The sequence below is a fragment of the Suricata suricatta genome, chromosome 17 (genome assembly GCF_006229205.1).
Source record: "Suricata suricatta isolate VVHF042 chromosome 17, meerkat_22Aug2017_6uvM2_HiC, whole genome shotgun sequence".
In the NCBI taxonomy this organism is placed as follows: domain Eukaryota; kingdom Metazoa; phylum Chordata; class Mammalia; order Carnivora; family Herpestidae; genus Suricata; species Suricata suricatta.
Genome location: NC_043716.1, coordinates 57,933,739 through 57,943,500, shown reverse-complemented (window position 1 = coordinate 57,943,500; position 9,762 = coordinate 57,933,739). Strand labels below are relative to the sequence as shown.

General features: G+C 63.5%; 1 protein-coding gene across 1 annotated transcript; it reads left to right on the top strand.

Annotated features, from left to right (window-relative positions):
• The first annotated feature begins 5,136 nt into the window (after positions 1 to 5,136).
• LOC115281709 lies at positions 5,137 to 9,756 on the top strand. The gene is made up of 8 exons (XM_029927130.1): positions 5,137 to 5,367; positions 7,128 to 7,261; positions 7,760 to 7,841; positions 7,943 to 8,103; positions 8,378 to 8,525; positions 8,880 to 9,062; positions 9,314 to 9,474; positions 9,600 to 9,756. Exons 1-7 carry the CDS (start codon positions 5,137 to 5,139, stop codon positions 9,329 to 9,331), a joined length of 957 nt encoding a protein of 318 aa, XP_029782990.1. The 3' UTR covers positions 9,332 to 9,474; positions 9,600 to 9,756.
• The last annotated feature ends 6 nt before the right edge of the window (positions 9,757 to 9,762 follow it).

Sequence of the window (9,762 nt, the reverse complement as noted above, 5' to 3'; positions counted from 1 at the left end):
CGGGGTGGGGTGTGTGCATGGACTGGACAAGGCAAATTGGTGGGGGGGGGCATGGACTGTTCCAGGCATAATGTTGGGGTGTGGGGGGCATGTGTACGTAGACTGGACCAGGCATTGTGGTCTGTGCCAGGGGGTGGGCATGGACTGGACCAGTCACAGTGATCGGAGCAGGGGGCATGTGGATGTGGACCAGACCAGGCTTAGTGACACTGTCTCGCGGGCCCTTCGCGGACTTTAAGTGTTACACAGTCAACTGTGCCCCTATTTTACAGAACAGAAATGAAGGGACTGTCTAGGGCCTCACAGCCGGGAAGCAGGATTTGAAATCAGGGCCTGAAGACAAGGGTGTATTCACCACGCTGCCTCTTGGTTGGCAGTGGTGCATGTCTGATGAGGGAGGTGTGACCCCCACCCCTCTGTGGAGGCACAGCCCCCCTCTCTGGTTTCGAGGTGAGGTCTCAGGAAGTCTAACAAGGGGCACACGCCTCTGACATTGCCTCTAACACTGTCCTGAGACCCCACCGGGGAGCTCTGACTTGGGGGCGCTCAGCCAGGTGGGGACCTGCCTCTCTGAGCCTCTCAGTGAGGACACAGCGGTCCTGAGATCCTGTGGATGGTGCCTCAGTCCCAGGCGCCACTGCCACACGGCTACCAGCCGCTGGGGGTCCCTGCGTGTGCCGGGGTCACAGAGCCAAAGAGAAGATTGTGGTCGCCGGGGCTGGCAGCCCACAGGCGGGCGGGTCCCTCTGCTGCTCAAGGCCATTCCCACCCAGGCTGGGGGGTCCCTGCTCCACAGTGAGGGCGGCTGCCGGGTTTGATGGGAGTCGTGGCTCCCAGACCACAAGCATGTGGACACATGCTCTCACACGCATGGGCACGCTCATGTGTGCACTCACTCGCGCAGTGAGACACCCCTCCATACCCCCAAGAGCTGGACACACGGACCCACACGCACATGCACGCTCACCCCCACAGGGACACGTTCGCATGCTTGCACCCCCACCCCCACGGCCGCGTGCACACTCACATTCATACACTCGCACACCCAATCCACACACACATTTGCACACACCCATACTCACACCCACCCACAGGTACATGCATGCTCACCCCCACACAGACACATTTGCATGCTTGCACCCCCACCCCCACAGCCACGCCCACTCACACATTCACTCACACACCCAATCCACAAGCACACGCACATTTACATTCACACACTCGCACCCCACCCCCACCTGCACCCTCACCCCCAAACACATTTGCACACACCCATACCCACACTCACACACACCCAGAGGTACATGCATGCTCACACCCACACACACTCACACGCTCCCCCCCACCCACATGTCCACACACTCACACATTCATACCCCCACTCACACAAATTCATACACTCACACACCCAATCCACACCCAGATGCACACTCACACACATTCACACACTCACATTCACACGCTCATACACATGTACATGCACCCTCACACCCACACAGACACATTCGCACGCTCACATTCATACCCATATGCACATGCACACTCGCACACCCACATTGCAGACAAGACCTCTGGGCGCCCCCTGGTGGCCAAGTTGCACAACATAGATTTGGATTACTTATTGGGGGGGGGGGTGTGCTGCTGTAACCAGACCCTGAACTTGACCTGTTTCCAGAGCTCCTGGCACTCCCCCAGACATCATCTGCATGAATAAAACAGTGTGTATGCGTTTTTCCCCGTAAAACGCTCTTAAATGACGTTCATGGGTGAGGAATAGAATTACTTGAATTTATTTTCCCAAGAATGTTGTTGTGGGGCAGACACTTTACCAACCTCAGTGTCTGTGTCTGGATGGGGGAGGTGGGCTGTCGTCCACGCCGGGGCAGGAGTCCCCCGTGTCCCTGACGTCCTTTCTGCCTCCACCTCCGAGGCCCAGACGGGCTGAGCACCCCCACTTCTCCTGCTTTCCTGACATTACCTCTCAACCAACCCACGTTTTCACTCGGATGAGTGTGTCTCTCACTGTCAGTGTTTGTGTGTTTTGTGTGTCGTCTGTCTGCTCTCGGCCAGGCCGCTCACACGGCACACACGCCTGGGACGCCGTGGAAGCACCAGCCAACAGCAACCCCCCAGACGCAGCCACACCCTTAAATAAATCTACTGCTATTTATTTCTTTATTACTTTTTAATGTTTATTTATTTTTGAGAAAGAGAGAGGGAGACAGAGCATGAGTGGGGGAGGGTCAGAGAGAGAGGGAGACACAGAACCGGAAGCAGCTCCAGGCTCCGCGCTGTCAGCACAGAGCCTGACGCGGGGCTCGAACCCACGACTGTGAGATCTGACCTGAGCCGAAGTCAGATGCTCAACTGACTGAGCCACTCAGGTGCCCTGATTTTAAGTTTCATTTAAAAGTAGATTTATTTGGGGCACCTCAGTGGCTCGGTGGCTCAGTCAATTAAGCATCCAACTTCAGCTCAGGTCATGATCTCATACCTTGTGGGTTTGAGCCCCACGCCCGGCTCTGTGCTGACAGCTCGGAGCCTGGTACCTGCTTTGGGTTCTGTGTCTCCCTCTCTCTCTGCCCTTCCCTCAATTGCTCATGCCCTGTCTTTCTTTCTCCCTCCCTACCCCCCCTCAAAAATAAATAAATATTTAAAAAAATAAAAGTACAAAGGATAAAGGATGTACTGTCACGGCTGCAGGAGATGGACAGTGTCATGTGCTACCAACATAGGTGACCGAAAACTCCATCTGTGCAGCCCCGCGGGTCAGGGCATCCTCACTGAAGCTGGCTGCCTGGCCTGTGGCCCCTGGGTGGAGCCATAGGGTGACATGTGGCCCAACGCCCCCCGGGGGTCACCAGGCCCCTGGCCCAGGCAAGCCTCAAAGCTACAAGACTCCTCTCCCGCACCCCCCCGCCCAGCTCCCTCACTGCCTGCCCAGCGGCCCTCTAGTCTGGGTTCTCTCTGTAACTGAAAATTAAAAAGCACCTTCCTTAGGGTTCTGAGGCAGCCCCCCTTCCCTGCTCTGTGCATCCGGTGCCGCCTCCAGGCGACATCTGGGGTCCCCGGTCAGCTGAGCCCACCTGTCTGCGTCTCACAGGCACCGGCGGCTGCGCTCCAGGCCACACGTGTCCCCGCAGCTCCGGGGGCCCAGCCCAGGGCCCTGCCTCCCTCCCTGTGTGCTGACATTGCAGAGCCGCACCCTGGCTCCCCCAGAACTCCCCACTGACAGTCTAGAGGTCTCTTCCTAGGGAGGGGGCACCCAAGGCTCTCCGCACCCCCTCCCATCTGTCTGGCGAGAGGACTGGGAATTACTGTCCCCCGGGAGGGCGGTGTCCCCAGGGTACGGGGGTCACTCTGGCCTGCAGATGGGTCTCCCTGATTCTCAGGTGGAAGGTGGGGGCGGTGTGTAAACCCCATCAGTGCCCTGTGACCGGGGTCAAGGTGAGGGTCTCACACCAGCCTTGAGCCTGAAGGGGCAGATTCCTGCCCCGGCCCCAGGGCCACGCGCCACCTGCCAGGTGTCAGGGCTCTGATGAAACCCCCCGATCCCACTTTGACAAGAGACAGGGTTGGGTGGAGGCCCTTCCCTTCTCACAGGACCCCCACTCCTCCCTAGCAGCACTTGGTGGCCTGTTACTCCCCTACCCCGCGGCCCCCCAAGCAAGGCCTGCCTGGCAGAGCAGTGACCCGGGGCTGGGGCTGAGACTGGGGTGCGGGCCGGCTCCAGATCCTTCCTGGGTATTGGGGAGAGGAGGGCTCAGGGAGATGCAGAGAGGGGAGGGGAGGCAGGGCTATGGAGACCTTTGAGGTTGTCCCCAGTCGTGGGACATGGGACCCACAAGGGCCAGCCCAAGAACAAGGACCAAGGACAAGGCACCTGGCCCCCCAGCCATGCGCCCGTCCCCTGGCCCCTCCTCGGGCTGAGCCTGGCCAGGACCCTCCCCCTGCAGGCAGAGTGCTCTCCCTCCTGGGGGTCTCCCCCCTGAAACCCACACGTGAGGCCTCACGGGGCGTCACACCTGACACGGTGACAACAGGCATTGGCTGACCAGAGCCACCGTCACCTGCACCAGGGAAGGTGTGGGCGGTGTTCCGAGGTGCTGCACTCCCCCCGCCCCACTGCGGCCTGGTGTGCACCAGACAACTCAGGATGCAGCTGTGACCCACAGACCCTGCTCCGGGGGAGGGAAGGCCACGCGCCTGAGCACACGCAGCCCCTCGGGGTCCCTGCCCCTCTCCTGCCGCCGCAACCCCGGGGCCAGCCCGAGCCACCGGCACTGATCCCTTGTAACTACGGTCTCGTCGCCTTGAGCAGAGATCAACGTGCCCCAACGCTAATGTGGGCGCCCGGGCACTCGGCCGAGGGGCAAGCTGCTCCCCGGAAAACGCCGCGGCTGAGCCCCACGTCCTGTTGTCGGCCTCCCCACAGGTCAGAGTGCGGCTTTCATTCAACCGACAGCACTTGGGTCAGGCTCCGGAGGGCGGTGGCCGCCACACCCCGTGCTCTCACGCCACGTTTGTCCTCTGCTCTCCCCCTGAAATAAATTTACTTATTTCACAAAAATGTTTTGCTGTAAGACACGATTCCTCCTCCTCCCGAGTCCCCGACCCTGAGCTGGGAGTCACGGCCAGAGCAGGCGTGTGCCGCACGTGAGGACTCGGGCTGAGCAGGTGACCGGTGGGCTTCCCCGGCCAGGGCAGTGGGGGGACCCCCTGGTGTGGCCAGCACCCTGCCAGCGGGGGAAGGCTCTCAGGTCGCCTCCCCCGAAGCTGGGTCCCCTGCTGGCCGCTCCCCTCCATCAGCCCAGACACCCCCCCACTCACCTTCAGAGTTCATCCGGGCCGGAGCCGCCATGCACCTGCGGGGCTCTCTCAGTGACATGCTTGCTGGACGGGTCGCCGTTCTCACTATGGTCTGGCTTGTGCTCTTCACAGTCGGAGCTCAGGAAATGCTGTGGAGGGCAGCGAGGGGGAGGAGGGCATGAGTCCCCCGTCAGTGTCATGATGGTGGAGCCAATGGGCGCCTTGTCCCTGGGGTGCAGGGCACACAGGTGACCCATCTCCTTGTCCCCACTGCCTCCCCATTCTGCGGATGAGAAAATCTAGGCAGGCTGGCATGGTGTGTCAGGGATGAGGCTTGCAGAAGCCAGGACGGCCCGGAGCCCCCACCTCACAGACACGGCTCCCGATGGATTCGGGGTCCTGCACCTGCCCCCCCCCCAGAGATCCCTGCTGACCCTCACAGTGAGGCGGAGGGTTGACCTCACGGTGAGACCAGCGCAGGGAGTGGGGCTGACCAGCCTACGGAAGGGCGGGGACCGAGGCCTGTCGCTCCCCGCCTGGTGCTTCCAGCCTCTGGAGGTCGGGCAGCGGGCTGCATAGGACCCCACAGGCCCCAGGGCTCAGGGAGTCCTGCGCCTCCCCAGGATGCCCTGCCCCATGCGGCCACCAGGAGGCGCCTGCTGCCCGCCTGCCGGGCTCCAGGTCACCCACTCCGCAACCAGTCTTGACAGACAGGGGACAGGGTCTCCCTGGCCTGGAACCTTAGGGAGATGGGAGGACCCTGCACAGCTCAGGCCCTCCCTAAGTGCCTCCTCTGCCTCAGCAGCCCTGGTGAGGGTGCAGAGCCCAAGTGGGGCAAGGGGTGTGCCCGCCCCTCTGGAGGAAGGCTGCTCCCCAGAGGGGGCGCCCAGCTGGGGGGAGGACAGCCCTGCAGGTGCGCCGGCCGCCCCACACCAGGTCCGCTCAGCTCCTGTGCACACAGACCGTCCAGGCTGACCCGGGTCGTGCTCACAGCACAAGAGCTGAGCCACGGAGACACCTGTCACCAAGCTCTCCTGCCAGAGGAGAAGAGGGCAGCTCCAGGACCCAGGCAGCCCACCTTCCCTGAACATTGGACAGGCAGAGGAGGGGAGCAGCCTCGCTGGCCTGGGAGAAAAGACTGAACACAGGAAACGGCCTTCCCGGCTGAGTGATGGGCATTTCCCCAGGGGGCCTTGTTGGTGGATGGCCAGTGGCCCCAGCGGGGACAGCTCTCCTCCAGGAGCCACCTGTCCATTTGGGCTCGGTCCTTGGGCCTCTCCAGGGCCAGTGGCAAGGGAGACGGAATGGGTGCCTCCTGTCTGCTCCAGAAACGGGAAGACCCGGGGCTGCACAGAGCCACCCGCCAGCCAGGGGTCTGCACACCGGCCTTCCCCCGCACGAAGCTGCCCCGGCGTGCGTCCCCCCACTCCTGGCTGGGGGCTCACTGAGTGGGCGGGTAGAGGGTACGCAGCTGCACCAGAGCCACCGTCCCTTTGCGGCCGCCGTCCGGGGCTTGGATGAGGAGCTCCTGGTGGCCGCGGGGCCCCGTGCGCTGGTGGAGGGGAGCACGGAGCCTGTCCACCCTCTCTCGTTTGGGGTCTGTCCTTTCTAGGGGTGGGAAAGCCCCCTCTGGGCGGTGGGTCTGGGACCTTCATAGTGATGGCCTATGTGTGTCTTTGGAGCAACAGAGGGCTTTAGCGATCGGGGGCCCCGCCAGGCACCCCTGCTAGACATGCTCACTGTACCATTTGCTCTGGTCTCAGGACCCAGTGGCAGCGAAGAAAGACCCAGAACCGGCCCTGCCCAGTGTGGAGGCAGGGAGCAAGGCTCTGAAAGCGTGCTCACGTGAGCGTGCATTCCCACCGTCGGAATCTGATCAGCAGTCGAGCCTGGCCCGCTGAGGGGTGCGCGGGGCTGGAGGGGTTGCCTTGCTCTCAGCCACGACCCAGTCCTTGTCAGCGCAGAGGGCAGAACAGTCATTCTGGTCATTCTGGCTTCAGAGTATGTGGCCCTGGCCGCCGGGGCGTCCTGCTCTCCGGAGGTCCAGCCTCTCGGGGCCCAGATGTGGAGTATCAGCAGGAGCCCTGAGAGCGGGAGGGGTTCCTGTCCTTTCAGGCGTGCGTGCTGCCCTGGAACGTGGCAGGGTGTAACGTTCGTGCCCCATGCCCTAGGTTGTGAAGAAAGTGTGGGAGCTCAGTGTTGATGGGGGAGGGTGTCCTGTAGTGTCCTGGCCTTAGGCGTCCCTCTGGAGGTCTCTGTCTCTCCCTAAGAGGGAGGAGCAGGGCCTTCTGAGAGCATCCTTGTTTTATGTGCTCCAGGGCTGCGAGGAGGTGACGGTGGTGGCACAGGCCCTGGGCCCACGGCATCGTCTGCTGCTCTGCAGTGGGCCGTGGGGAGAGCTCCGCCTCCTCCATGTGGGAGGAGGCATCCAGAGCTCTTTTGAGTGTGGCAGGTCCCTGAGGCCTAGGGCAATTGGAATGCAGGGCGAGGTTTCTGGCGTGCAAGGCCTGGGTGGGTGTTCAGGTACGGAGGTGGGTGTATGTGGGTGCTCCTGCCCAGGCTCCCTCCGCACTGTGCTTGTGAGTGTTTGAGGGGCAGGTGCTGGGGTTTGTTTTGTCTGATTATCTTCACAGAAAGATCTAGGAGTTGAGTGTGAGTGTGACCTTCTGGGTGCTTGCCCTGCCCTCGGCCACTTCCCTGGGCCCCTAGGGGGCTGTCCCGGCGCTGGGATGGCTGCGAGCCTCCCGGTTAGAGCTGGTCCCAGACAGAACCATTTCTGGCGCCTCGTCTGGGAACCTTGCTCGGCCGGCTCTGTGTTCGGCTCCGTGGAGGAGACCTCTTTCCTCCTCCATCTGCTTCTCCCTGGCTCTGCCCGTGGCTTCCCTTCCCACCACCCTCCCCTTTGTGGCATTTTCTCTTGGTGGCTGTGCCCCTGTCCTTCTTGCCTCAGAAAAGGAGACTTGGAGGACATGTGGCTGGACACCCCCTTCAGGGGCTGTGGGGTGGAGGGGCTCCTGGACCGTGTCTCTTTGGTGTGTCCCTCCATTTGCATTCTGGGGTCAAGTGTCCCGTGTGGTACTTGTGACAGATGCCACTGGGCCTCAGCGAGGGTCTTCTCTTCTTCCCTCTCCAGGTGGCCGTGTTGGGGAACGTGCCCCGCCTCCTCCGGTACCTGAGTGCAAGGCTGCACCAGCGGGTCCGGGGGAGGGGGGGCGTACTGCTCTGCTACGACAGCGACAGCGTGGTGAGCAGCGGGCAGGTCTGGTGGCGGGGCGAACTCAGTGAGCAGAACCGGTGAGCCGGCGGCCCCTGGGGGAGGGGCTCTGGCAGGTGCAGCGCGCTTCCTGGGGGCGTGGTGCGCGCAGCCGCCTTGGGTAGGAGCGAGAGGGGGCGGGGCGATGGAAGGCCCCCCCGGCTCTGTCCCGAGGGTCCCTGCTCCCTGGGGCAGCCTCTGGCCCAGGTCTGTGGGTTATGAGTGGAGGCCATCGTTGGAAGGGGAGGGAGGGGGAGCGCGGGCGGCCCCCTGCCTCCGGGTCCCGGCCTCACAGCCAGTCCTCGTCACCCCCAGGGTCGTCTTCGACTCCTGTGACGGCTTCTTCACCAACTATAACTGGCGGGAAGAGCATCTGGAGCGGATGCTGGTGCACGCGGGCGAGCGCCGGGCCGACGTGTACGCGGGAGTGGACGTGGTCGGAGGCCAGTTTGACACGCACAAGGTGGGGGCGGGCCCTCGGGGCCGGGGTGCGGCGGGGGAGGGGCCGGCGTGCCGTCCGCGGGCCTGGCTTTCTCGCGGACCGCCCATTCCCATGTGCACCCGAGGGAGCGAGAGGCGACCTTCTTCCCAGAGCCGGTAACTGAGGACCGAGAAACACCGGTGACCTGCCCCAGGGCCAGGCTGTGCCCTAAAATCCTAACGTCCGTCCCCTTCTTGGTCTGGCACTTTGGTGGTGGGCCAAGGAGCGACAGGGGACGCGGGGTAGAAGGGCGATCCGCCCCTCCCGCTGGGGCTGGGAGGGAGGCGGCTCAGCCCCTCACCGGGCAGGGGTGTCCCCTCACCGCTGTCTCCCTAGTCGCTGGAGCTGATCCGGAAGCACGGGTTCTCGGCCGCTCTCTTCGCACTTGGCTGGGTGTCTGAGTGTCTGGAGAAGAGGGACTTCTTCCAGAGCCAGGACGAGTCCTGTTGGGCAGCTCAGGAGCTCAGGGGCTCAGGGATGGCCGCGTGGGGGCTCTGGCAATTTCGAGGGCGTCTCCAGGTAGCTCAGGCTTTGCTCTCCACTGACCTTTCCGGGGCCCCCAGGCAGGGTGAGAGGCTCAGCTGCCTTGGCAGCTTCCAGGCGGGAGGGTCCCGGCAACCTGTCAAGCGGGGAGGATGGAAGTGGGGTCCCTTCCGCGGACCTGCATCTCCCCCACGTGCTGTATGGCCGCCGTGCTCACTCGGGGAGAGACATGGGGCGCGCCGGGTCACAGAGAATGAGTCCGGGCTCCCTGTTCACGTCTCTTACAGGTTCTGGGCTCCTGGTGACCGGCCTCCGCTTGCCCCCCCCCCCCAGCTGCTACGAGGTAAACCTTCGGGGCTTTGTCCTGCAGGACCTCCTGGTTAGCTCCTCACGGCGTCCTGGCAGCCAGGAGCAGGAGACCTTTGCCTGCCGCCTGGGCGAGCTCCAGGTGACGTGTGTGCCCCGCCCGTGCCCTCTGCTCGCGGGCTGCAGGGGCGAGGGTGCCAGTGGGTGGGAGCGCGCAGGGGCAGGCACCCTTGGCCCCTGGGGACTGAGCCTTCTCCCTCCCGCCAGGTGGTGGATGCCAGCAGCCTGCTCGGCCCCCTGCCCCGGGTGCAGGGTGTCACCGTCTCCCGCGTGCGCTGGCAGCAGGGCACCGCTGAGGAGGGGGAGGAGCCCCCGGCCCGGCTCCGGCTCAGCTGTACCCTGCACTGGTCCTGCCCCCTGTCTCAGGTCC

Coding starts and splice junctions, on each gene's coding strand:
- LOC115281709 (XM_029927130.1), top strand. CDS start 5,137: ATGAGGCTTGCAGAAGCCAGGACGGCCCGGAGCCCCCACCTCACAGAC. Junction 7,262..7,759: donor AGCTCTTTTGAGTGTGGCAG/GTCCCTGAGGCC, acceptor TTCTTGCCTCAG/AAAAGGAGACTTGGAGGACA. Junction 8,526..8,879: donor GCCAGTTTGACACGCACAAG/GTGGGGGCGGGC, acceptor CTGTCTCCCTAG/TCGCTGGAGCTGATCCGGAA.